Source organism: Meriones unguiculatus, chromosome 1, assembly GCF_030254825.1.
Source record: "Meriones unguiculatus strain TT.TT164.6M chromosome 1, Bangor_MerUng_6.1, whole genome shotgun sequence".
Classification (NCBI taxonomy): domain Eukaryota; kingdom Metazoa; phylum Chordata; class Mammalia; order Rodentia; family Muridae; genus Meriones; species Meriones unguiculatus.
Genome location: NC_083349.1, coordinates 160,060,835 through 160,087,712, shown reverse-complemented (window position 1 = coordinate 160,087,712; position 26,878 = coordinate 160,060,835). Strand labels below are relative to the sequence as shown.

Sequence of the window (26,878 nt, the reverse complement as noted above, 5' to 3'; positions counted from 1 at the left end):
TGCGCCCAGAGTTGATAGGTGTCCTCAGTTGCTATCCACCTAATTAAAAATGATCTTATTATTGTATTCTGTGCGTGCACACACGTGCGCCTGCAATGGTGGAGGTCGGCTGAGGTCACTTCGCTCCTAGTCGCTCTCAGGACCAGCCTGTCACACCTGGCGGTTCCCGATCTGGGCAACAGCAGACCCACCGTGAATAACCAACTCGTGGGCTTAGGGAGGGCCTCAGCCTCCCGAGGAGCCGGACTGCAGCCTGTAGCTCGTTGGGATCCTCTGGCTCCTCCCCTCTGGGCCGATGGCAGTCACCGGGAAGGAATCTCTGCTGAGCCGTCTTGTCTGGAGGGTCCCAGATCTGCAGGGCTCTGGCCAGCGGTTCCCGCCAGGCCAGTTTTCCCAGATCGTCACCTGCCTGCAACATCTCCAAGCCTCAGCCTGTCCCTGCTGTTGGGCAATGGCCTGAGGTCATGAGGAATTGAGGCAGGCTGTATCAGGAGATAGCCCCTGGCCATAAAGAGTGGCTTACCCCAGCCTGACCGGTCACCTACAGAGACAATAGATTATGCCCAGATACTGGAAACAAGCCATGCTGCTTCTAACCTAAGTAGCTGTAACTCCCTGATTCGTGTGTGGTGTGTGAGGTGTGTTCCACCCCATCCTGATGCGCTCACTGATTGGATAGAGCAGTCTCGGGCTGTTGGGATCGGGTCTGTGTGCCCTTCTGCCTCATTTTTCTTCACCTGCCACCTGTGGTGTCTCCTGAGCTGCCCCAGGCAGCAGAGTTTGCTCCTGAGAGGTTCTGCTTCTGTTTCTCATCCTTCCATTTGCTTTCCCATCACTAGCTTGAGAGAATTATTGAGCTCGCTCAGAAGAGTGTTTGGTGCCGCTGTCCACCCAGAAGCTACACCAGGAATGGATCTGGCAGCTAGTCTCTGATTTCTCTCTTTTTCCTTCCGCCCTCCTCCCCTTCCATCTCATCCCTCCTTCCTCCTCCCTGTTTCTCTCCTCTTCCACTTCCTGCCTTACTCCTCCTCCCTCCTTTTCAACTCTAGAAAACATCTTCCCCACACACACGGGAAGAAATGAACATAATTTGGATTTAAATTATTTGGTTTTAAATTAGTGTGTTTGGGGATGTGTGCGCTCAGGTCAGCCAGAATTCTACACCGAGTGCCTTCCTTGTCGTCTGTCCGCCTTATCTTTACAGCTGGCTGAAGCCAGCCGCTCCGACTGGATAAACTAACTGGCCCGCGGCTCTTAAGCCTGGGAATGCCCTGCTCTCTCAGCAGATGTGCACGCACACCTGACTTTTCTTCCTGGGGGCTGTGGGTCAGCTCCGGTCCTTGTGCTGCAACAGCAGACACTTTGCCAACCAAGCAAGCCGTCTTAAGTCATCTGAGAGGAGGGAACATTGAGAAAGGTCCCTAAGGCCCAGCTGTACGGCATTTTCTTAGTGACTGATGAGGGTCCAGCCCACTGTGGCGGGGGGCCATCCCTGGGCTGGTGCCCTCCCTGGGCTGGTGGTCCTGGGTTCTGTAAGGAAGCAGCTGAGCAAGCCCTTCAGCAGCTCCCCTCCACGGCTTTCGCATCATCCTGCCTGGGTTCCCAGCGAGCTTGAGTCCCTGCTTGGCTTCCGTCAGTGGCTTGAGGTTGGGTCTACGTGAGCCAGATAAACTCTTTCCTCCCGTTGTTTTTGTTCATGATGTTTCCTCACAGAAACAGTAATTCCAATTAAGACACATCTGGCTAGTCCCAGGATTTTGATTTTTTTGTTTTGTTTTGATTTTTGTTTTTTGTTTCCTTGTTTGTTGAAACAGAGTCTGTATGTAACCAGGCTAGCCTGTAACTCACAGAAATTCACCTGCTTCTGCCCCACCCCCACCCCCACCCCCACCCCCAGGTGCTGGGAATAAAGGCTTTCACCACCAGGATTTTGATTTAAAGGAAATTACAATTTACAATGTAACCTGGTCTAGCCTCAAACTGTGTATCTATCTAGCCTTAACCTGAGGCTCAGCCTTCACCTCCAGAGAGCTGGAGTTCCAGGCTTGCACCAACAACCCCAGTTTCTGCAGGGTTATGGATGGAACCCAGGGCTTCCGGCTAGACAAGCCTGTAGCCAGGGAGGCCCAGCCCTCTGCTCTTTCCTGTTTTGTTTTTGAATTTATTTTTATTTTACGCGCATTGTCGTTTTGCCTGCATGTATGTCTGTATGAAGGTGTCAGATACTGGAGTAACAGTTGTGAGCTGCCATGTGGGTGGGTGCTGGGAACTGAACTCTGGTCCTCTAGAAAAGCAGCGCTTAACCACCGAGCCATCTCTCCAGACCCCTCTGTTTTATTTTTGTCTCTTGTTTTTGAGACAAATTTTCCTCAGGCTGCAGAAAACGTGCCTTTGTGCCTGAGGTCACAGACATCACCAAGCCCCACTCTTCCTGGGCACGACCTACTTGAAAGAATTATCAATATTGAAACGGTATTTTTTTAGCTTTTCCTTGGGAAAAAAAGAGAGAGTACAGTAAGTACCCACATCTTGGGCGTCACCAACATAGACTTGGTTCACGTGATGGGGAAAGACTGTTCAGAATTTAACATAGTAACAAAAGGGCAGGCAAGGTGGGTCTCTGGGCAAACGTGCTTAAAGTTGACCCTGGGACCTCCATAATGGAAGGAGAGCACCAGCTCTTGAAGGCTGTCCTCTGAGCTCCACACACACTGTGGCAGGAACCCTACCCCTACCTTCTCAATTAAATAAATTAATTTTGAAAACGTGCAGAGGTAGGGATTGGTGGCGTACACATTTAATCCCAACGATTGGAAGGTAGAGGGAGGCAGATCTCTGAGTTTGAGGCCATCCAGGTCTACATAGAGAGTTCTAGACCAACCAGGGCTACCCAGAGAAACCCTGTCTCAAATAAAAAAGAAAAACAAAAATGCCAGGCTCGCTGGTGCATGCCTGTGATCCCAGCACTCGGGGAGGCAGAGGCAGGCAGATCTCTGTGAGTTCGAGGCCAGCCTGGTCTACAAAGCAAGTCCAGGACAGCCAAGGCTCCACTGAGAAACCCTGACTTGGAAACAAACAACCAACAAGAAGCTGGGCTGGAGAGGTGGCTCAGTGAGCACTGGCTGCTCTTCCAGAGGGATCCTGGGTCAGTTTCCGGCACCCACAGGGCAGCTCCCAACTGTCTGTAGCTCTAGTTCCCGGGGACCTGGTCTCCATGGGCACTGCTCAGACATACATGCTGGCCCTCCACACGTGAAACAAATCTAAAGTGGGTGAGAGCACCACATGCCTGTAATCCCAGTGCTCTGGAGGCAGAGGCTGAGGCAGGTGGATCTCTGCGAGTTTGAGGCCAGCCTGGCCTACAGAGTGAGTTCCAGGACAGCCAAGACTACACAGTGAAACCCTGTCTTGAAAACAAACACACAGACAAATAAATAAAATTTGAAAATAATAAATGAAATAAAATCAAATTGCAAGCCAGGCGCTGTGGTACATACACACCTGTAATCCTAGCACTCAGGGAAGCAGAGGCAGGTGGATTTCTCTGAGTTCAAGGCCAACCTGGCCTACAGAATCTTGAAAAACCATAATTGATATTTAGTCCCCTCCCTCTGACAGACAGTGTTAGGCCGCTGAGCTCCGGGAGGCTGCTGAGAGATGGCGTCTCCGACCAGAGGGGCAGCCACAAGTCGGGCTATCGGAGCCCGCCCGTGGAGTCAGGGGCCCTCCTGGGCTGGGGAACAGTGGAACAGCTGGGCCTCATGGGGCAGGCACTCCCTCGGCTGCTAGGAGCTCGCTCTTCCAAGTAGGGCTGCAGACAGCATGGTTTTTAAGGGTATCAGCCGGGGGCCACGCATGTGGACATCCTGTCCATCTGCCGGGGGCCACGGGAAGTCCTCGATGACCCATGTCTTCTCTGTGTTTCGCGTGGCGGCTTCTCTTGTGTGCACAAGGACGAGAACGCGCAGCCTGGAGAGCTGTGAGCCAGGACAGCATCCCACACTGGTGTTCAGGATGAAGGCTCCGGCTGAGGCAGGAGGGAGGCAAGGGCGGCTGCGCGACCTCAAAACTACCCCCCTGGGCGCTGTTCCTTCTGCACACGGTCTTCTCCTGGAGTGGTCTGACGCCGGAGGTGTGTCCCGGATGTCCCGGTTCAGCTCCGGGGCGCTGTACTTCCTGCGCTCCTGGAAGATGCCACCGGGTAGACCTCGAGCACAGCCACTTCCAGGGACTCGGGAGCACGTCGGCCGCCGCTTGGCCAGAGCTGAGGCCTTGGCACGTGAGCGCGGTCGTTCTTGGCCGTCCCGGGGAGGGCGTCTGCAGGGACCCACCGCCCGGGGCCCAGAAGGTGGAAAACGCAGCCCTGTCCCACCCCTGAGCCAAGATTTAGATTTTTGATGTTTTTTTTAAACATTATTATTTTTTTTATACATTTTCTTTTTTTGTTAACTTATTTATTATTTATTCAGTGTTCTGCCTGCATGCGTGCCTCAGGACAGCAGAGGGCACCAGATTTTACTACAGATGGTTGTGAGCCACCATGTGGGTGCTGGGTATTGAACTCAGGACCTCTGAAAAAGCAGACAGCGCTCTTAACAGCTGAGCCATCTCTCCAGCGCCCCCCCCCCCCGTCTTTTGTTTTTTCAGGTTTTGTTGTTTGTTTTCTGTATTTTGTATTTTGAGACAGAGGCAGATGGATCTGAGTTTGAGGTCAGCCTGGTCTACATAATGAGTTCCAGGACTAAAACAAAACTGTAAATAAAAATTAAAAGCTGGCTGGAGAGATGGCTCACAGGTTATGAGCACTGTTTGCTCTTCCAGAGGTCATGAGTTCAATTCCCACCAACCACTTGGTGGCTCACAGCCATCTATAATGAAATCTAGTGCCCTCTTCTGGTGTTCAGATGTACATGCAGGCAGAACATTGTATACATAATGAAATAAATAAATAAATAATCTTAAAAAAATTAAAAGCTAAGAGTAAATACAAATTTAAATTCAGATTAAAGGCATGCACCACCACACCCAGCTACAATTCTTTTTTTCTTTTTTTAAGAAAATGTATGAGGGCTAGAGAGATGGCTCAGCAGTTAAGAGCACTGGCTGCTCTTCCAGAGAACCCCAGGTCCAATTCCCAACATTCACACGGCAACTCACAACTCCAGTTCCAGAGAATCCAACACCTTCACACAGACACACATGCAGGCAAAACACCAATGCACATAAAATAAAATTTAAAAATGTTTTATGTGTGTAATTGTCTTGGCTGAATGTAGGCATGTGTGCCGCGGGTGCCTGGTTCCCTCAGAGGTCCGAAGAGGGCCTGGGGTCTTCTGGAAGTGGAGTTTGACTATTGTGAGCCACCGTGTGGGTGCCGAGAATGAGTCTGGGTCTCCAGGAAGAGCAGCCAGTGTTCTTCACTGTTGAGCCCACTCTGCAGCCCTTTTCGGTGGGCTTTTGCTCTGTAACCCAGCCTGGCTGGGTCTCCTAGGCTGAGGCAGCCTCCGGAGCAGCTGAACTAGTTGCACAGCACCATTCCTACCAATGATGAAAATATAGAGTTGTTGATGGTTATGATAGTCTGTGAGTAAACAGACACCATAGCTGTGTGTGTGTGTGTGTGTGTGTGGTGGTCAGGGGGCAACTTTTTACAGTTGGTTCTGTCCTTCTGCCTTGATGTGGATTCCAGGGATCAAACTCAGAGCCCGAGGCTTCTGCGGCTGCACCTCAAACCCCTGTGGAACCCACACACATGCAGCAGGCTGTGGGTTGATGAGGGCCTGGCCTCACAGAGCCGAGATCAAAGGGGATGAGTCAGAGTTGTGCAAGGCCTGAGAGCCCTGGCTTTCTTCTGCATTCCTGCCTCTGTGAAGATAAGGACATTTTTCCCTCTGGATATCGGGGAGGGGGGCCCACTAACTCCTCCTGTGACCCGTGAGGTCTGGGAGCTTTTGCTCAGCAGCACTGGAGGGAGAGCTAAGTGGACCCTTTCTGCCTGAATGCAGACAAAGGCCACCAAGGGGCGGAGGGCAGAGTTCATGCTGGTCACCACCGAGGGCATACAGGCCATCGTGGCAGGACACCATGACGGCGGGAGCATGAGGTAAATGCTTCTCAGCTGCCTTCTGCCTTCTCTTCAGTCTGGGATGCCAGCCTATGGAATGGCGCCACCACATTAGAGTGGCATGTCTTACCTCAGTGAAACTCATCCAGAAACTCTCTCATAGGCACGCCCAGAGATTTGTCTCTAGGGTGAAGTTTAGACAGGTTGTCTGCTTCAATGGAGAAGGCTGAAGGGAAAAAGACAAATCCTCCAGCTTCTCCCCTGTCCTAACATGCCATATCCAGAGTCCTTAAGCCCTAACACACACCTTGCTGGGATGAGGTGAACAAATGTCTATCCCCAAAGCACTGACATGGATCAAAAAAATGATACTGCCCTAGCCCATCCTAGTGACCCACAGGGTGGCTGTTGGCTTCAATCCTGGCTAAGGTGGGGAGCCATAGTTCCTGAGCAGAAGAGAAACCTGCTCTGCCTCAGGTACCTCCTGGGGTCTCTGGGGACACAGGAGTGGGAGTCTCAGAAAGGAGGGAGATGCGGGGGTAGGAGTCTGAATAGGGTAAGAAGAGGAAGGGGTAAGAACTCTCAGACACCAGCATGGGTAAACCAACTGAGGTCAGGTACTGTTTTACTGACTGTAAACATGGCCAATGAGTGCCCTGGGCCGGGAGGCTTCAATGCCTTGCAGATGGACATCCATCTGCCACAGGCTACCAGGAAAGGGCATGTTTGCCTGTGAGCCATGTTGGCTAGAGAGCCAGGAGGATGAGAGCTTGCATAGGTTTGTTGTTATTTTGTTTTTTGAGACAGTGTTTCTCTGTGTAGTCTTGGCTGTCATTTTGTAGACCAGATTGGCCTTGAACTCAGAGCTCTGCTTCCTGGAGTGCTGGAATCACAGGCGTGTGCCACTGCGCTCGGCTTGCCTATGCAGTTCTATACAGGGCTGTAATGGTCTCATGTAGCTACTGTGATTGAGAAGGTGGATTTATGGATATCTCCAAGGCACGTGGATACCCTCGGCGTTGCATTTCCCCTTCATCAACTATGAAGAACCTGGGGGCTCAGGATCAAAGGGGACACAGCCTGAGCCATCTGGTCAACCCTGCTAAGCCTGACAACAACAGGAAACCAAAGAGAATAAGCATCAGTTGCCAGCTTGGCAGGACATCGTCTCTCAATGTGCACAGAGAGCCTAGGTGGCCCAGACTGCCAAGGGCTCGGCCCCCAGTTCTCCTGGAGCTGTTGTGTGGAGTCACGAAGGGTTGGTGGTCACTGCTCTGCTCAGGGTGCCTGCTGCCACAGACCAACCGCTGCTCCTTTTTAAGAAAATATACTTTGGCATTTCTTTAATCTTCCCACCCTTCTCTGCTCACATCAGAGGACTTTTGGGAATCTGTTGTTTTTTTCACCTGTGGGTCCTGGAGATTGACCTCAGGTGGTCAAAGTTGGCGGCAAGCTCCTTCACCTGTCTGAGGCATCTTGCCAGCCCTATTTTTGTCTTTGTGACATGGTCTCAGTATGTAATCTAGCTGGCTTGGAAGTCATTCTGTATAGAAGATTGGCCTTTAACTCACAGGGACCTGCCTGCCTTTGCCTCCTGAGTGCTGGGACTAAAGGCGTGTTCTATCAGAGTCTAGAAAACAACTCAACTCTGCTTGAGAACATTGCTTTGAGCAGAGCTTTTGTTGGGAGCCTGTGATGGTGCCGGTGGATATCAGAGGACAAGTTTATGTGACACTGGAGCAGAGCCCAGGTCTTCGTGCTCCGCACACTAGGTGGCCCGGGCCTGCTGACCTGCCTTTAGCAGTCTGTGCCACTTCTGACCTCGGTGCTGAAACGTGCCTGGACTCAGGAAGGAGGAGAAACTGGAGACTTCACTGTGGTTTGGAGTGAGTTTCAGCGGAACACCTGGGGTGGGAAGTGACCTGCTAATGCCGTCTCTGCCCTAGCAACCGAGCTAGAGAAATCAATCAGCACCTGGTGGGCCTCCCTGTGTCAACAGGGTTTTCCGGATCTCTTCCCCAACCCAGAGGCAGCGCCAACTCCCGAGCACCCCTGAAACCCAGGCTTGGATCCCACAGTCTTGGAGAAGGGCCCCACCTGTACCACCCCTGAAATGAACAGAATCCCTTAGACTCTGGGATCCAATCCAGAAGGCTCAGGCACCAAGTGGGGCCAGCAGGGGAGGGGCCGGAAGGGGCTGTCACCAGCCTCAGTCAAAGGGCAGTTAGGGACTAGGCGGTCCTGCTGCCCTGTCATCACATGGCCCGTGTCCCCATGACAGTTGCCTGTGCATGTGAGCCGAATCGTGTATGTGTGCCTGGAGCCTGTGTTGGGTCATTTTACTTTCTTCTAAAACCAAGACTAGCTTCTCGCCTCTCACAAAATGGCCACTCAGTTGTGTAGTTGACAGCACAGAGGGGTAATGTGTGCAGGTCAGTGAAAGGGAAGGGACCCCGAATCACAGAGCAGCCGGGCCAACGGCAGCTATCTGGGGCCACTAAGTGCTGGATGTATGGGTGCTGTGCAGCGAAACAGACACGGGAGCTGGGTTCTGACACTGAAGCAATAGCTCCAGCCTTCTGAATTTTATTTTTTGGTTTTCTCTTTATGGCCTTGGCTGTCCTGGACTTGCTTTGTAGACCAGGCTGGCCTTGAACTCACAGAAGTTTGCCTGTCTCTGCCTCCTGAGTGCTGGGATTAAGGGCGTGTGCCACCAGTCCACCAGCTCCAGATTTCTGACCGGAGAGATGAAAGGTCACATAGAAGCTGTTGGGGTCATTTTGGACTTTGCTGTTTATAATGAACAATATTATTATAACTTCTCTTTGGTCTGTTTTACTTTCCCTAGAAAGGACTCACTTTTACATGTATGCATACATGTATGGATATATGTATTTAATGTGTGTAGGAGGCTCACATGTGAAGGTCAGAACTTGTGGGAGGGAGTTGGTATTCCCGTCACCATGTGGGCCCTGGAGGGGCCAAACTCTGGTTGTCAGGTGAGGCTGTGCCGTTACCCTTGACACCAGCTTGGTAGACCACAATTCAAAAACATTTATTCATTTTTATTTTATGTACATGAGTTAGCCTGCATGTGTACCATGTGCCTGCCTGGTGCCAGAGGCCAGAAGGTGTCAGCTCCCACAAAATTCAAAGTTATAGGTAGTTGTGAGCTGCCTGTCATGTGTGTGAGGGAAACTGACCCTGGGCCCTCCTCAGAACAGCAAAACAAAACAAACAAACAAAATTGTTATTTGCAGTGCAAGGGCACAACTTGAGGGCTGTTGGACCTCTCCTTCCACCACCGAGGCTCTTCAGATCAAACTCTGAATGTTAGGCTTGGAAGTAAGCACCTTCGAGTGCTAGGTCATCTCTCTGCTCCCCGGGAATTCTCTGTGTAGATCAGGCTGGCCTCGAACTCACAGACGTCTGCCTGCCTCTGACTCCCTGAATGCTGGGATTATAGGCCTGTGCCACCAAGCCTTGCTTAGGATATTTTACTTATTTTTGAGACAGGTTCTTATGAATCCCAGGCTCTCCTTGAATGCAAAGATATCTTCTTGTCTGCAGGGCTGGAAGCATGCACCACCAAGCCTGCACGTGTGTGTGTGTGTGTGTGTGTGTGTGTGTGTGTGTGTGTGTGCCATATGCATGCAGTACCTAGAGCCAGAAAAGGGCACTGGATCCCCTGGGACCGGAGTAACTGATGGCTGTGAGCCTTTATGTGGGTGCTGGAAACGGAACTTGGATTCTCTGGAAGAGCAGCAAGTCCTCCTAATTGCTGAGTCTTCTCTCCAGTCCTTAGAACTTTTTTTTCTTCCTTTCTTTTCCGGAGACAGGGTTTCTCTGTGTAGCCTGGCTATCCTGGAACTCAGTCTGTAGGTCAGGCTGGCCTCAGACCCAGAGTTTTATACCTGCCTGCCTCTGCCTCCCAAGTACTAGGATTAAAGCCTACAACAATTCAAACTGGCGCCTCATTCCAGAATACCAGGAAACTGAACTAGCCAGGTTTGATAATCTCAGCATTTGGGATCATCAGTTCAGAGCAAGATGGAGCTACATAGTGAGTTCAAGGCCAGCCTGGAGTACAGGGTATACCTTTAATCCAGAACTTGGGAGAAAGGGGCAGGTGTATCTCTGTGAGTCTGAGGTCAGCAGGGTCTACACAGAGTTCCAGGACAGCCAAGGCTATTACACAGAGAGACCCTGTCTCATAAAACAAAAACAAATAAGCCCAGCTGCCTTTGTCTCCTGAGTGCTGGGATTAAAGGTGTGTACTATGATGCCTGGCCCCAGAACAAAAAAAAAAAAAAAACAAAAAAAATCAGGGCCTATGACCTCTTGGCTATGCAGGCCCTGAAATCATAAAGATCTTCCTGCCTCTGTAGCCATCCCCTTCTTTTTCCCCTCCCAACAAATGTCTTGTGCCTTTGTGATATTCCTTGGCTCCCGAATGCCAGGATACCTTTCCCCCACTGGAGTAGAGCCGTAACACTGTGGGAAAGCCTTCCCCTCAGCACTGTAACACAGCCGTAGCTCCAGAGGAGCTACGGGTGGAACAGCAGAGGCTGGGCAGGAAAGGGGAAGTGGAGACAAAGGAATGGCTGCAGCCAGAACTGTGGCTTAACGGCCCAGGGCCAAGCCAAGGCCTAGTTTTTCCTTTCTTATTTTAAAATATTTGTTTTGTGGACTGCAGAAAGTTAGAGGTCAAGAGTTCCTACCACTGTTGCAAAGGACCAGGGTTGGGTTCCCAACACCCACATTATGTAACTGCAATTCCAGGAGACAATGCCCTCCTCCTCTGACCTCCACAGGCTCTAGAAATGTACATGGTACAGGTCCACATGCTTACATGCAGGCAAAACACATAAAGTATGTCTAATAATTTAAACAAATTTTGTATATGGTACGTACAGTTCGTAAGTGAAGATTTGTGTGTAGAGGTCAGAGAGCAGTGTGGGCTCCGGCTCATTTGAGGCAAGGTCTCGTTTGTCGATGCCCTGGCATGCTGGTCGGAGAGCCTGCAGCTCCTCTCTCCTCTACCTTAGCGCACAGGACGGCTGTGCTGTGCTGGAGTCTGCGCTGCAGACACCCCCAGCCCAAATCATGGACCTCCCCCTTGGGGATGTGTGTACAGCAGTGTGTGTATGCGTGTTCAGTTTGTACACATGCACGCGGAGGCCAGAGGGGGATGCTGGGCGTCATCTTGGACTGCTTTCCACCATATACTGAGATGGAGGCTTTCCCCTGACTCCACAGAGTGCTGATTTGGCTTGCCTGGCATGTGGCAGTGGTGGGGATGCAGACCCAACCTGTACTTCTCCCATGGCAGCACTTGGCCCACGGGCTAGGCCCAGCTCCTAAAGGTCTTTCTTCTCTTTGGCTCCAGATCCTACCGACAGCAAGGAGTACAGGGAGGCCAGCGGTGGTTTGTCCTTGGTTTAATTTATTACTGTCTGACTCCAGTGACACTGACATACCCGCGGGGCCTGTGAGCCTCTGGAGAGTCGGCCCTGTCCAGTAAGATACAGTACAAGGAGTGGACGGCACGCGCATGCATCCACGCTGAGCTACAGTGACTGGGGCCCGGGAGGTGGATGGTGCTCCCAAGAGGTCCCTTCGCTAGACAGTTAATGCTGGTAGAGACTCGAGCCGGGCCAGGCCAGGGCCCAGACAGGCCTATTTTTCTCTGCCTAAAAATGTGGAAGATTGCATGTGTACAGTTCTCCAGGTCCGAAACTACATTTGGTGCTACCCATCACGGCTAAGGGCTACTCCATCTCGGCTGGGACGCGCGCCTCGGGGTCAGAACTCAGGAATGTCTGGTTCAGTCTTCCTCGCTGCCACTTCCTGAGCGGTCCTAGAGGAACAGGGAGACAGGCTGTGAGTAGGCTGCTGCTTAGGCAGGGTCCTGAGTTCGTGGTGTTTCCAGTGTCGTGGAAGGGCCTATGGATCTTGGATCCGAAGGAATAAATTATCTTGATACAGAAAAAACAGCACCACAACTTGGACCCTGCCCTGCACCACGGCAGCCCTGCTACCCCTGTGCCTGTTGTATGGGAAAGGAACAGGGTTGAAGGACAAGTCACCACGGAACCCTCCAAGAGGCAGCTGGCTCATTATAGCCATTCTGAGTATGAACATGTGTTCTGTCTTCTGACTGCCATTTTGGTAGTTGTCTAATAAAGCCCAGACTGGCCTCAAACTTGCTTTGCAACCAAGGATGGTAATTAACTCCTGATCTTCCTGCTGCTACACCTCTAAGTCCTGGGATCACAGGTATGCACCACCATGCCTGCAGTCATTATTGAGATATATTTTTAGGGCAAAAGAAATGGCTCAGTGGTTAAGAGAACTGGCTGCTCTTACAGAAGACCTGAGTTCAGTTCCCAGAACCCAAATGGTAGCTCACAACGTCCTTTAACTCCTGTTCCAGAAGATCCAATGCTCTCTTCTAGCCTTCATGATCACCAGGTAAACATGTGCACACAAACATACATGGAGGCAAAATATCTATATCTAAAAACAACAGATAAATCTGAAATAAGCAAACAAGAAAATTTTGGGGGTTTTGTTTGTTTTTGTTTTTCTCCCATTAGGGTCTCTACATAGCCCTGGCCGGCCTGGAACTTGTTATACCATCAAGCTGGCCCAGAGTCAGACAGCTGCCTGCTCTTGATTACTGTCAATAAAGGCGCACAGCACCACACTTGGCTAATTTTGTTTTTCATTATCTAGTGGAGAGGTGTGTGTCTGTGTAGGCATACGTATGTATGCCCATGCAATGCCCCTGGAGGCAAGAGGCCTGAAATATGCTGCTGCTGGAGTTGTACGTAGTTGTGAGCCACCATTTTATTTTATTATTATTATTATTTTTTTTGAGACAGGGTTTCTCTGTGCAGTTCTGGACTCACTTTGTTGACCAGGCTAGCCTTGAACTCATAGCAATCCACCAGCCTCTGCCTCCTTGACTGCTGGGGTTAAAGATGTGTGTCACAGCAGCTGTCCTCTTCATTTTTAACTCACAGGTCTTATGCAGACACTGTCCCATATAAGCCAGAGAAGAAGCCCGAGGGCCCTGCCTGTGTCCCATGGCAACACATGTCCCGGTAATCACAGTGCTCTTTGTTGTCCTCTCCTGTCCTGCCGAGCTGCTTTGCGGGCTGCACCAGAAGCCCAAAGACCACTGCTCGGAAGCCTGGGTGCTACCAGAACTAGGCACACCACTGCGGCCTAGGTCACAGATTGGTCTGGACTGTGTGTGAACTGACTAGGGTGAGGTATGGCCTAGCTAAAGGCTACAATGACCTTACCTCTTCCTGTTCCTCCTCACTGTCATCATCACTCACGACTGGCTTGGCCCTGGATCCCCGGCTTGGCCGCCGCCGGCCCCCCTTGAGTCGGTCTTGGGCCTTCTCCTTGCGGCCCAGTTTGATCTTGACCTTGACAGAGCGGGCTGTGGGCAGTAAGAAAGGACACTGTTAGGTGAGGCAACAGCTGGCTGGGAGCTTCTTGCAGGGTCTCTGTCTCCCATCTGTACTCACACTCAGACTCAGAGCCTTCCTCCTCGCCCTCTTCCTCCTCCTCACTCTCCTCGCCTTCACTGTCGTCTTCTTTCTCAATTTTCTGCCGCACACTGGTGAAGACAGACTGCAGGACGATGGAGTCCTCATAGATCTGCAAGGACACAGGGCTCGTGTGGCTCTCTATCGGAGCCCTGCTGCTCAGCAAGGCCACCCACAACCCTTCCCTGGATGACGAGGGCTGGGAGGTTTGTGTGCTGGCCAGTTTCTCCCTCACTGAGCACTTTTCAAGGCCATGACGTTTACAAAGACGAATGGTGCTAGAAACACGCAATCCTGTTGGCATGGTGTTTCCTTGACCTAACAAAGGAAAATCCCTGTCCTGGAAGCCACCCCCTCAAGAGGTGAGAGGACTCTGCCAGAGGCAGGATGGGCTCTACTGCTGGGCATTTAGTCACAGAAAAGGACACCTGGTGTAGAAAGTCGTTTAAGAGTCTGTACAGAACTAAAGACAAACTTGGAAGAGAGCTGGCTCAGAGCTAAGAGCACTGCTGCTCTTGTAGAGGACCAGGCTCGGTTCCCAGCATCCGAACTGTGGTGCTCACAGTGACTTGTAATGCTCCAGGAGATCCGATTCCTTCTGCCTCTGCAGACACCCTTTCAGGCAAAGCAGCCATGCACATAAAAATCAAGTGCAAGACAGTCACCCTGGCTGGCAGGCAGTTGCGTGTGGGACCTTATACTACTAGGGAAGAGGACACTGCTCTCAGCAATAGCGCAGCAGCCCAAATTATCCAAGTCAAACAAACACAACACATTAGTTGCAGAGGGGTGAAGGGCAGGTGGCATGATGGGGGCACGTGGGTACTCACCAAGGAACCCTCAAGGTTGAATGTCTGTGCATTCTGGCACAGCAGCATCACATCCTTCTCCAGGTCATTGAGGCTGCGGTACTTGTGGTTGCGGATGCGTTCCTGTAAGGAGGGGGGAAGGGAGGTCTAACTCTGGGCACCCATGATCTCCTGCGTGCCCATGCTGTCACTGCTGGGCTCACGGGGCTGTCCTCCCACAGCCCCAGACTCTTGGCACCCACGCACCTTGATCTTCTTGAAGTCCACAGGTTTCCGGATGAGTTCATAGTACTCAGGAAGCTCCTTGCGCGAGGGAAGCTGGATGAACACCTCGCTGAGCTGACGTCCACTACTGCTGCAAGGCGACATGGTGTGTGTCACTCCCAGGGGTTAGTCCATCACCCCAGAGAGACATTGCACCGCCACACAAGAGCAGAGGATGACAATTTAAAGACCTGGTGGTTCTTTAATCTTTCTGCGACAAGTGTCTCACTGTGCAGACCAGGCCAGGCTCACACTGCATTGGCAGTGTGTGAAGTCTGGTGACATCTCTCAGCCTAGCCCTGGAAGGAGCGTCATGCCGCCACTCCTAGGGCACATACATCTATCTAGGCCACCCTCCTTCCCGTCAATAGTCTCACTCTGTAGAACAGGCTGGGCTCAAATTCAGAGATCTGCCTGCCTCTGCCTTCCAAGCACTGGGATTAAAGATGTGTGCCACCACACTGATCTCATCCTACTTTTTATAAAGAGCAAGACAGGTTCCTTCTTGAGGCCACAACACTTAGCACAAACCCCAGAATGACAAGGATGAGCACAGCTGTGTCCTAGGTTCTGCTTCCTCCAAGGATGGAATGTGGTGTGGGACCACCCTGGCAGCCATCTCGACTCCTGATCCTGAAGTGCTCACCTGAGTGGCCCCTGTGGCAAGTAGTGGAAGCAGGCTTTGCACCCAAGAGGAGCAGGTGGGGCCACAACCACCAGCAGAGGGAGGGAACCAGGATGCACCTGTCCCCTGGCCAACTACCTGACCCACAGTTTCTCAGCCCCTCAGGTTCCCAAATGGCAGGACAAGCCAATGAGTGGGGAGAGGAAGCCAGGCCAAGTGGAGCCAAGAAGCTGGAGGGGGTCCTTGTGACACTGAGCTCTGGTACCACTTCACCAGCACATTTGCATTCCTAACTACCTTTCTTCCTTCTCACACAGCTCAGGCTGGCTTCCAACTTGCTGTGTAGCCAAGAAGGACCTTCAACTTCACTCTTCTTAAAAAACCCTAACTCCAGCCAGGCACGGTGGCACATGCCTTTAATTCCAGCACTTGGGAGGCAGAGGCAGCTGGAATTCTGAGTTTGATGCCAGCCTGGTCTAGAGAGAGTTCCAGGGCAGCTTGGTTTACAGAGAGAAACCCTCAAAACCAACCAAACCAACCACATGCACACACACAAACGCAGACAGACAGACACACAAAACCAGAACAAATAACTCCCCAAACCCTAAATTCAAAATAGGCTGGGGTAGCTGGGCGTGGTGGTGCATACCTTTAATCCCAGCACTCGGGGAGGCAGAGACAGGTAGATCACTGTGAGTTCAAGGCCAGCCTGGCTTACAAAGGGAGTCCAGGACAGCCAACCTATCTTGAAAAACCAAAATGTCAAATAGGCTGGGGTGCTGGTATATACCTTTAATTCCAGTGCTTAAGAGACAAAGGCAGGAGGATTTCTATGAGTTTTGAGGCTAGCCTGGCCTACGTAGCGACTTTCAAGCCAGCCAATGCTATGCAGTGAGACCTTCTCTCAAAAAGCCAACAAACTGAATGCCATGTTCCAGTGGAGGTCTCATAAATATGAGTCCACGGTCAGCACAAATTGGTCTTGGTAGGTTATAAGAAAAAAAAAAAAAGTTAGGAGGTAGAGGTAGATAATGAGTTAGGGTGAAAAATAGGCAGTGAATATCATCAAAATACAGAAAAGCAAACATGTATTTTAAGGAGCATTCCAAAGGCTGGGCGTGGAACTCAGAGGTAGAGTTTGCTTAGCACGCACCAGACCAGAGCTCCATCCCAGCATCACATAAAGGAAAAGACACCTAAGTGACTAAGCAGGCCACTAATCAGGGCTCATCCTGGTATGGTGGACACAGCTGGTCCTCATTTCTGGAGATAGTGACACGGAAGTTTGAAGACCTGTCCTGGAGGCTGACTCCTGAAGCCCTTTCTCCCAGAGGCCCCTCCCCGGCCTGTGCTCGGCTCAGTGCATGAAGGTCACCACACCCTGATGTATGCACGAGTCCCTTGGACACAGATCCAGACAGGAGATGCTTTCTCCCTGCCTGGCACGCGCCCTGCAGAGCAGCTGCCACTGCACCACAGCATCTGCCTGTATGTTGCTCCTTTTACTCTGCTGAGAAAGCAAACATTCTTAAAAAGTTCCAGCCTTGTCCCCACTTGCTTCCTCCATCCAGTATGGGAACGTGGACATGCCTGACCTGTGTCTAGGAACTAAGTAGCCTTCATCTCCTTGAGGGCTACATATCCAGCACTAGCCCTGTGTTCGGGCCTCAAGGAGGCCATGGCACAGCTCCTTCAGCCAAGACAGACCTCCTTCTGCTCCTTCTGTCTCCAGGCAACCGATGTGGCTTAGCCTAGCTTCCTGTACTTGCAAATGCCTGCTGTGGGAACTTCTTTTTATTACTGAAGAGCACTGGCCAGGTCTCCCTAATCTAGGCACGCCCCAGTTCCCACTGTGGACTTTTCTAAGTAGAGTTCTCCTCCTGATTGCAGCAGTGATCCCTTCAACCCTGACCAAGAAGCGTTTCCCATTGATTGAAGACAGCTGGCACAGGCACGACTAAACTTCCCAAGTTGGTAGGGCCCAGGAGTTCAAGGATAGCCTGGACAGCTCAGCATGTCCCCAGTGTACAGGCTTGCTTGAGAGCTATCCCACCCCTTTTCAATTCAGGTAACTCAAATGCAGAAGGAAGAGTCTGGAGTGTTTTGAAATAGTTCCTTCCTCCTCAGCTCTGCTCAGTGCACTTTCTTGTCTCAAGTTTCCCATGGTGTTCAGGCAGTTTGGACACTGACGCATGGGCATGCCTGCCGGAGATTACCTTCATTGTGTTAACTCAGACAGATAGGCCCAGCCTAAAAGTGGGCAGCACTGTTCCCTGGGATGAGTCCTGAATTGACAGGAATGGAGAAGGCCAGCTGAGCAGAGGGCATGCATGCATTCATTTCTCTCTGCTGTTGACTGTGGATGTGATGGGGCTAGTTCCTATCCTGACTATCTTCCCTACAAAAACAGACTGTCCCTGAACTGTGAAGTAAGGGAAATCCTTTCTCCCTCAGCTGCTTCCTGTCAGGACATTTACTCACAGTAACAGAAATGAAAACTAGGTCAGGTGGTGACAAAAGCTGCTGTAGCCATTCTCCTGTGGTGCGGAGATTATTCCCAGGGAGTGGCTGTCCATCTAGACCAGTGGTTCTCCACCTTCCTAGTGATGCAACCCTTTAATACAGTTCCTTGTGTTGTGGCCATAAAATTATTTCATTGCTACTGTAATTTTTGCCACCGTTATGAACTGTATTGTAAATATGTGATCTGTGACCTTCACAAAGGGACTGCGACCCACAGGTTTTGAACCACTGACCTAGAGAAAACTGCCAGTCTCTTGGGTTGTTTAATATGCCCAGCCCCAGCCCGGCACCCGGCCACACCTTCTCTCATGGTTAAGTTGTGTTGTCCACCTGACATTTACTGTTCTTTGTCTCCAATCCTGAGGTGTCCTGGGCTATAAACAGGAGCAATGTTGTCTGAATTCTGGGTCCCTCCCTCTACATATCCCTGGCTGGCCTGCAACTCACTATGTAGCCCAGACTGGCCTCAAAGTCACAGAGCTCTGCCCATCATACCCACCTCTTCTAGAAGTCTTCAAAGCAGCAGTTACAGTTCTCAGCTCTGCAGTGCATTTCATGCCATTCTGGTCCGGGCTATAACACGGCACCTGGCACCAGAGCTCAGAGCCCTGTCATCCTGTGATGAGCAGTGAAGCTGCTGGATGACAGCTACATTTGAATAGAAAATTCTGCTTTGAGCAAGTGAGGCCACACAGCTCACCAGGCAAGCATCCATTTGCCTTTGTGCAGCAAGTCCACATGGTGATAACACCCCCTGGTGCTACCTGCCCCTCTGCACACAGGCAGGTAGTTCCTGCGGGGATCTTGGCCCTCCGTTATAATTCAGTTTGGAAGCTGATAGTTGTAATCAGACAGACCATGGATGGTATGAGAGTCTCTTCCAGGGAAAGGAAACAGGTGCATGTCCCGAGGGCCTGAGGAACAGCACCACTGAGGAATAAAGGCTTGTACACTGCCCTTCCCCTTTCACAAATGTGGGTGGGACCCTAGGACTGCACAGGCAAGGCACTCAGGCTGTAAGGACCTCTGGGCCAGTCAACAGCATCATACTTTGGGGGCTCAAACTTCACAACTGTGATGCACTATCATGTTGGCTCCCTCCCAATCTCCAAGTCCATTTGCCAAGTTTCCTAGCCAGTGAGAGGTGAATACATCATAGCTTGTCACACACTTAAAACAGCCTCCTAAGCTCTTCAGGACTGTCCACTGACATCAGCACTGAGTGCCACCTCCAAGAAAACCTACCACACACCTTACCTTGACGCAAATGTCGCAGCCCTGAGATTTCTGGCCTAGAGTACTCCTCCTAACTCCACCCACATTTTGCTTGTGATGCTGGTGTTGAACCAGCCTTGCAAACACTGACCAATGCTTAGCCACAGAGCAGAGGCCTATGATCCCGCCACCTCTGCATCCTGGAGTTGCTCTGGGTGATGGGATTGGCTGAGCTTGGTCTCAAGGGCTCTCAGGCCTGGCCACATCTGTTCTCCTTACACTGATGTAGGCCGAGTGTCACAGGTAGCACGTCTTGCTCCTGCTAACAGGTACTGGAGCTGTGTCTACCAGCACATATCTTTAATTCTACTAATCCTAGTGCTTGGGAAGATCTCTGTGAATTCTAGGCCAGCTTGGTCTACATCATAGTGAGACCCTGTCTTAGAAAGAAAGAGGAAGAAAAAAAGTTAGACAGTGGTGGTGCACATCTTTAATCCCAGCACTTGTGGAGCAGAGGCAGGCAAATCTCTGAGTTCTGAGTTCGAAGCTAGCCTGGTCTATAGAGAGAGTTCCAGGACAACCAGGGCCATGTAGAGAAACCCTGTCTCGAAAAATGAAAAAGAAAAGCCAACCAACCAAACAAACAAAAAAAGCTCCCTGGAACAACGTGTTGGCTGATTTTAATTGTCACCTTGGACAATGAGTCCCACATCAGCTGGCAAGAATCTAAGTGAGGAGCTATGTGGAGCGGGTGAGCTGGTGGGCATGACTATGGAGGATTGTTTTGATTCTGTTTACTGAGTGGCTGGGCCTTTCCACTGTGGTCAGTCCCCTGGTGTGGGTTCTAGACTGAGTAAGAGCGGAGAGGGTGAGCTGAGTAGAGAGCACGCGTGCATTCGGAGCTCTGCTTTTGACTGTGGATGTGATGTGAATAGCTGTTGGAAATTCTTGTCTCCTTGACTTCCCTGCTCTGATGAACTGGAATTGTGAGCTAAAAAGCCCTTTTCTCCCTAAAGTTGTATCTTACCACAGCCACAGAAATAAAGCCAGGACAGACACATTGGGAGAAGAAGCACTTGGTTACAGGAAACCCTGCCAGGCACCAAGCTGGCAGCAGGTGGATGGCCCCAGGCTGTGGCACCCACTACAGCTCTTTTCCTTTCTTGACCATCGTGCACTGAGGCTACAACCTGGCATCTCTGCTATGATCTGTGTTTCGGGATGCACAGGGAAGCTGAACAGCACCTTAAAGGCTGCTACCACCCTGCAGCCTTTTCCAGTCACTGTCAGAACCTGGCTTTGCTCATGCACCGGGAAGGGGGCTTGCTTGACACACTTGCTGCAAACAAACTTGTATGGTGTTGTGATTCCTTTCTTTCTCTTCATGATGTTCTGGGCTGAACAGATCTTAAGTCATTTACATGGCCTTACTGATCTGTTGAAGAAGCATCTACCTAGTGTCAATCACATTAGACAGAGACATGTGTACTTTGAATATGTCCCGACAACGCCTCAGATCACTAGATCCGAACTGGTCACCCTGACAAGATGCTCTCTGCAGTTGTTCTCAGTGTTCCCACCCTCCCTGCCTGCCTGCTATCTCCCCACCACAGTAAGCCCTGAGTCACCAACTATACACTACTGTTCACAACTTATTGGCATGAGAACAAAGCATGACGAGATGGGCACAAAGGAAGAAAGATGTGCAGAGGTGGCAGAGGAGCCCCGCTACAGAAACAGACACAATCTAGAGCCCAGGAGTCAGTTACTGAGGCCCTACCCGGGAGGACGATGATTTGGTTTATGGGCCTCTTGGGAGCCTGAAGCCTGGGTGGGGCTCTTGACAATGCGGTCACCATATAGACAGGGCCTTCCTCCACACCAGCTCAGCTATTCAAAAACAGCTACTGTCTAAGTCTTTTCTTTCCTTTTGGTTTTTCAAGGATAAGGTTTCTCTGTGTGGTCCTGGCTGTCTTGGAACTTGTTCTTGGAACTGTCTTGGCCCCAAACTCAGAGATCTAGCTACCTCTACCTCCTGAGTGTTGAGATTAAAGGCATGTACCACCACTGCCAACAAATTACCAAGTCTTTTTTTTTTTAAATATTTATCTTTATAAGTGTTCTTTATATCTTTATAAGTATGTAAGTGCTCTATCCGCATGTACACCTGCACAGCAGAAGAGTACAGTATAGATTCCAGTATAGATGGTTGTGAGGCACCATGTGGTTGCTGGAAATTGAACTCGGGACCTCTGGAGGAGCAGACAGTGCTCTTAACCAGTATGTCTTTTAAAGACAGAGTCTCACGTGTACCAGACTAGCCTTGAATTCACTTCTGATCCTTCTGACTCCACTTCTTGAATGCTAGGGTTTACGGGTATGCAACTCCTCAGTGCTGTGATGGAATCTTCCCAGGATCTTGTATACGTTAGGCAAACACTGTGACACCGGATGCACAGCCCTTCCTAGAAACAAAGTTCTTACTATGGTCTCTTGCTGGCCAACAGTGGAATCTGCAGGCTGGAGAGATGGCTCAGCGGTTAAGAGCACTGTCTGCTCTTCCAGAGGTCCTGAGTTCAATTCCCAGTAACCACGTGGTGGCTCACAACCATCTATACTGGAATCTGATGCCTTCTTCTGGTATGCAGGTGTACATGCGGATAGAGCACTTATCTACACATAAATAAATTAACAACAACAACAAAAAAAAAACCATTGAAATCTAAGCCTAAGGTTGAAGAAGCCTGGAAGACTTTCTGTGGAGCTCAGTGCTGTAAAGGACACAACCTTGAACTCCTTCATTTGGTAAAGAAATCCTGACTCTGGCTCTGGTGGAAGTCAGGCTGAGAATGGAACAGGTGACTCCAGGTCCACAATAATGCCAAGCAGTCACCTGGGGACTAGGAAGCAGATGCAAAGGGAAGCAAGGTGACTGAGGCTAGAGGCAAGATGAGCGAGGCCCAAAGTCTATCTGCAGTACTGAGGGGATGATGGCCCACACTGAATTTGTCAGCATTCCATTTGTAACTATGGTAGCAATCTCAGTGAAGAAGGACTCCTCAATCCTCTTTTTGAGGCATCAGGAACCTGGGAGCCTTGTCCTGATCTAGTACAACATGGGGAGTTTGTGGTAACTGGGCTTGGGGATTATGCCACAGAGGGGTGGCCTACATACCACATGCAGAGGTTTAGCAAGTGCGACCTGGGGACCTTCTGTTGAATGAAAGGTCTTCCCAGGGACACAGGCTACTGCTGACTCCAGGGAAACAGAGAGTAGGGGGGCAAAGGATCCAGCCACTCCAGAATCCATACAGCACCCCTATCAGTCCTGCCTGTTTGCCTGTGAGCTATAGACTAATCATTGGTCTCATCATCACTGCCTGCTTTCCCAGGCATGAAGCATAAGATGAAATCTGCCTTGTAACCAGAACAGGTGGAGCGTTTTCAAGTAGATTATAAGGTGAGCTCACAGGCCTTAGGCGGCCAGACAAGGAAGTAGACCAAGTCTTCCACAACTGAGTTGCAGAGTAAGCTGTGCCTGTGGCCTGGCCAAAGCCTGCTGCAGCTTCTAGGCCGGGTACTAAACACACGGTGCTGGCCTCAGACCTGGAACCAGCAGGTAGCATGCCCAGACGGAATGTGTCCAGACCTTCTGGCTATGGCAAGGCCAGATACCATTCAGAGGTCGAGAGGCTGGAAAACCCTGGGGCTAATTTGCCCCATCTGAAGATAGATTTAATTCAGAAGTACCTCAAGCAATGTCTGCCACAGCTGTTGTCAACCGCCCCCCCTTCTCCCAGCACGGCCTCTCTCTTCTGAAGAACATCTGCCCTCTGCCTCTGTGCACTGAGAATGGGCTGGGAGAAGACAGTACGGCCCACTAAGACGTCACAGGCTATGTCGATAATTCCTGGTTTATTTCTGGCCCTGAAACCTCACCCCACTCAGCTTCAGTTTCCCATAGGCCTGACCTCTCAGTCTTGTTTCTCCATATGGAAACTGAGGCATAGGGATAGAGTAGAATTCTAAGATCTGCATCTTTCAACCTTCCGGCATGAGAAGACAGGGCCAGATATGTTCATCCTGGCAGAGTTGGTATGTGCCCACCACCCCACCACCTTGGAGTGTCCAGTGAAGACAGCACCGCCCCTTTGTCCTATCACCAAAAGTGTACAACTTGTGAGACAAACATGTCACCATGACCTCAGCACCAGTGTTAGTGTGAATACAGTCTACACATCAGCAAGGGTCCTGGGAGGTCTGCAGCCTGGGGTCAGCTGAGGGGTCCAAGGTTTCCCTGGGCCAGTTGGCCAAGGTGGCACCCTCGAGTGCTCCGAAAGCTGCCCCTCTGCACTTCGAGGGATCTGCTCAATGCGGATCCCTTTTCATGGGCCAGGACAAGGCCCACTCCAACTCCTGAGTCCATTCTTAATTTTCACGCATGTTTTGATTTCAAAGTGAAAACCTCTATTTCCCACTTCATTTCTGCAGTATGCTGTGTGGAGTCAACATACTGTGCTGGAGAGGGTGCTCGGCCCTGCACGTGCCAAGGCACAGCCTTACTCTTCGAGGTCTGGCAGTGCTCTAACACGGACAGAGGACTGAGACTACAGGAGAGCAGCTCTCTACAGCAGCTGGTTAGCCCTGACCCTTATGGATCTATGTCCTGATATACTAGCACTTAGCAGGCAGAGGAAGGCGGACCTCTGAGTTCAAGGCCAGCCTGGGCTACAGATTGAGTTCCAGGACAGCTAGGGCTACACAGACAAACCCTGTCTTAGGAAAAAAATCAAAACAAAACAAAAAAAGAAAGAAAGAAAAGAAAGCGAGCAGCACTGCGGTAACTCCATGTGTACCTCAGCTTGCTGCACATATGAGCAGAGGCTTTTGGAAGCAATCTGAAAAGATCCCAGGTGTAACACAACACTTAGAAGGCTGAAGTTGACTGCCTTAAACTTGAGGCTAGCTTAGGCTACAAAGCAAGTGCTTGCCTCAAAACAAAAGGGGACTGGAAAGATGGCTTAGTGGTTAAGAGCACTGGCTTCTCCTGAGTTCAATTCCCAGCAACCATAGGATGGCTCACAACCATCTACACTGGGATCTGATAGCCTCTTTTGGCATGCAAGTGTACATGCAAATATAACACTCACAAAATACATAAGTAAATCTTTTTTTAAAAAAATAATAATAATAAACCCAAAAGGTTCAAATGTTTTCTTTCTTGAATGTTCTATTTGATGGTTCAGACTGCTGGCTGCTTTTTCAGAGGACTCAGGTTCAAAACTTCCAGCATCCACATGGTGACTCACAATCACCTATAAACTCCAGTTCTAGGGGTTTCCCATACACTCTTCTGGTCTGCCATCAGGCACAAACACGGTACACAGACATACATGCAGGCAAGCACTCCCATACATTAAAAGAAAAAAAATGTGTGATGCTTGCCAAGGCTCCACAGCGAGCTTCTGTCTAAAACGGAAAACAAAAACGAAGTCCAATGCTGCTTTCCCCATGGTCTCTCTAGCACAGCCTGTAATGAGGTAAGAGAGACTGAGCTTGACTTCTGAATACGGCCTGCCACGCTGTAAGCCAGTGCTGGCTCACAACCTTCTGGATGACAGCTATGTCATAAAAAACCTGTGGCTTCTGCCCTCGGGTGCTGCAAGGTGACCTCTGAGCCCTTGAAATGCCATTCTGGGCCGGGGGTAGGGCTTTGATTCAGGCTGGTAACTCCAGGTCAGGCCGACCAGCAGAGGTGATGGAGACAGAGGTCAGCCACGTGAGTAGTCAGTCATGAGTACATGAGCAAGTCCCAACAAAACTCCTGGGTGCCCAGGCGCCCCTGGCTGTCTCAACATTTGCAGTGAAACTGGCCATGCCTGTGATGCCATCAGAAGGGAGGGACAGTGGGGAGATGCCTCTTCAGAAACTGCCAAGTATGACTCTCCTCGAAGCTGCTGCTACTTAGGACAAGGTACAGTTGCTCCCTGACCTTCCATCAATTACCAGAATTGTGGGTGTCCTGTTAGCTACTTTCCTTGGCCGTTTTCACCTCTATCCTTCTACCATGATGAAGTCAGACTTTCTCTTAACTCACAATGTGCTTGCTATCTGTCTTACGGCTTTGCTTACCTTCTTAGTAGCAAATTTAGTTAAGTGTCTGCACAAAATGAATCAATGTTGTACCTAAACACCATTCTTTAAATTCTCTAACAAAGGAGGTAGGTATCTGACCAGAAAAATGAGACAAGGCTATTTTTCCCTAGGTAACATGTGACTGGCCATCAGCAACCCATGCTACAGTGAACAGACCTGCTTCCAAAGCAACCAGCACTTAGCACTACCCCCAGAGGCATCCTGTGTCCTCTTCACCTCTGGAGTCTGGGCTCCGTAATACTGTCCACTCTAGGTGTGAGGTCACCCAGAAACCAGGCATCAAGCCCCATGACATCTTGTCCCCCAGGATCAGGTGTAAGTATAGTCACTGTCTCATTAGGTGCGCAGCATCAGGTCACACTTTTACTACATACAAGGAAGGAGTCTGGACTCTCAAACAGAGCCATCTTGACAAAGCAACTCTGAGAGTCTCCACCTTACTAACCAGACTATAATCACATCTTCTGTGCCCTGGAAACTGTTCTGTTCTACTGCTGGATGAGTCATCTGTTATGTCATGGATAATAACATGAGGAAGGGAGCATTTTCAGTAGGGCACGGAATCCATGAATGGCAAACTGGTTCCTCTGAAAGTAACCAAGGCCTTGGCACTTGGCTTTACTTGGTAAAAGTAACAAGTCTTTCATACATGCTGCTCTAGATATACTAAAATCCAGGGAAGTATACACACCATCAATGACCTTACTATTGTCATATACACATCTAGAAATAAAGGCACAACATTCTTAGCTACCCAGAGTCCCTCTGGGGCAGCTCTCCAGTCAGGCCCCACTTGGATGGACCTGCTACTCACTGTCTAGCACCATGGATCAGGTTTGAACTGAAGCACACGGGGCTCTACAGGTAAAGGCCCTCCTGGTGGCAGCAGTACCTGCGTCCAGAGCTCTTAAGTTACAGCTGCCAAAGGTTCATTCTCTGTTGATGGGTTCCTGTCTAGAAGACTGAAGCCCTGCTGCTATGGGCACGGGTTGGGCTTTTGGGACAGAACAACTAGCACAGAGAGGAAAATGCAGCTGAGTTCAGCTGAAAGGATGGTGTTTAGTTGCTTCCTGACCTTGTCATCAACTGTCAAATTTTTGGATATCTTGGAGGGGGCTGTCTCTTAGTTTCAAAAATTTTAATTTAATTTTAGGATTTTTGTTTGCTTGTTTTTGTTTGTATTTCGGCCTCAAACTTGTAATCGCCGCCTAGCCCCACCCCAGGGCTAGGTACACAGAAGTCACTCTGGTTTTAGTGTGTACTTCCTGATGTTCTGAAATATGCAGGAATCTTGGCACTCCTTCCCACGGTGACTGGGTCACCAAGGAAGCGTTTCAGAGGCATGTTTTCACACCTCTTGTCCAAGTTTGTACCAGCTCATCTTCTCAGTCTGGCAAGAATCTGCATTAGTAATCCTATAACAGTAAGGGAACATTCTGTGGTGAACTGACTTTCTGAGCTCTAGTATCTCAGCTGTTAATGATGAATGGCTCCCATGTCCCACTGAAGGTATGGCCATCCAAGGATGGTGGTTTCTTCTAGAACACTGTTTTAGCTTTCAGTTTTACAACCATAATCTATTTCAAAGGACAAGATATTCATGATGTAAGAGGGGCCAAGGGGTGTCTTTTCAAGTGGCATCCAAAACCCCAGGAGC

General features: G+C 50.3%; 1 protein-coding gene across 8 annotated transcripts in view; it reads right to left on the bottom strand.

Annotated features, from left to right (window-relative positions):
- Positions 1-11,490: 11,490 nt before the first annotated feature.
- Smarca4 (SWI/SNF related, matrix associated, actin dependent regulator of chromatin, subfamily a, member 4) overlaps positions 11,491-26,878 on the bottom strand; it is a 96,523-nt gene continuing 81,135 nt past the window's right edge. For 5 of the 8 annotated variants that reach the window (XM_060370594.1, XM_060370597.1, XM_060370616.1 and 2 more), the window contains 5 exons: positions 14,685-14,793; positions 14,460-14,561; positions 13,609-13,741; positions 13,378-13,520; positions 11,491-11,924 (listed from right to left, as the gene is read on the bottom strand). In XM_060370594.1, the coding sequence (XP_060226577.1) occupies positions 11,892-11,924; positions 13,378-13,520; positions 13,609-13,741; positions 14,460-14,561; positions 14,685-14,793 (520 nt within the window). In that variant the 3' untranslated portion in view covers positions 11,491-11,891. The remainder of the gene's footprint in view (positions 11,925-13,377; positions 13,521-13,608; positions 13,742-14,459; positions 14,562-14,684; positions 14,794-26,878) is intronic. The other 3 variants (XM_060370603.1, XM_060370620.1, XM_021643770.2) reach the window with 1 other exon arrangement.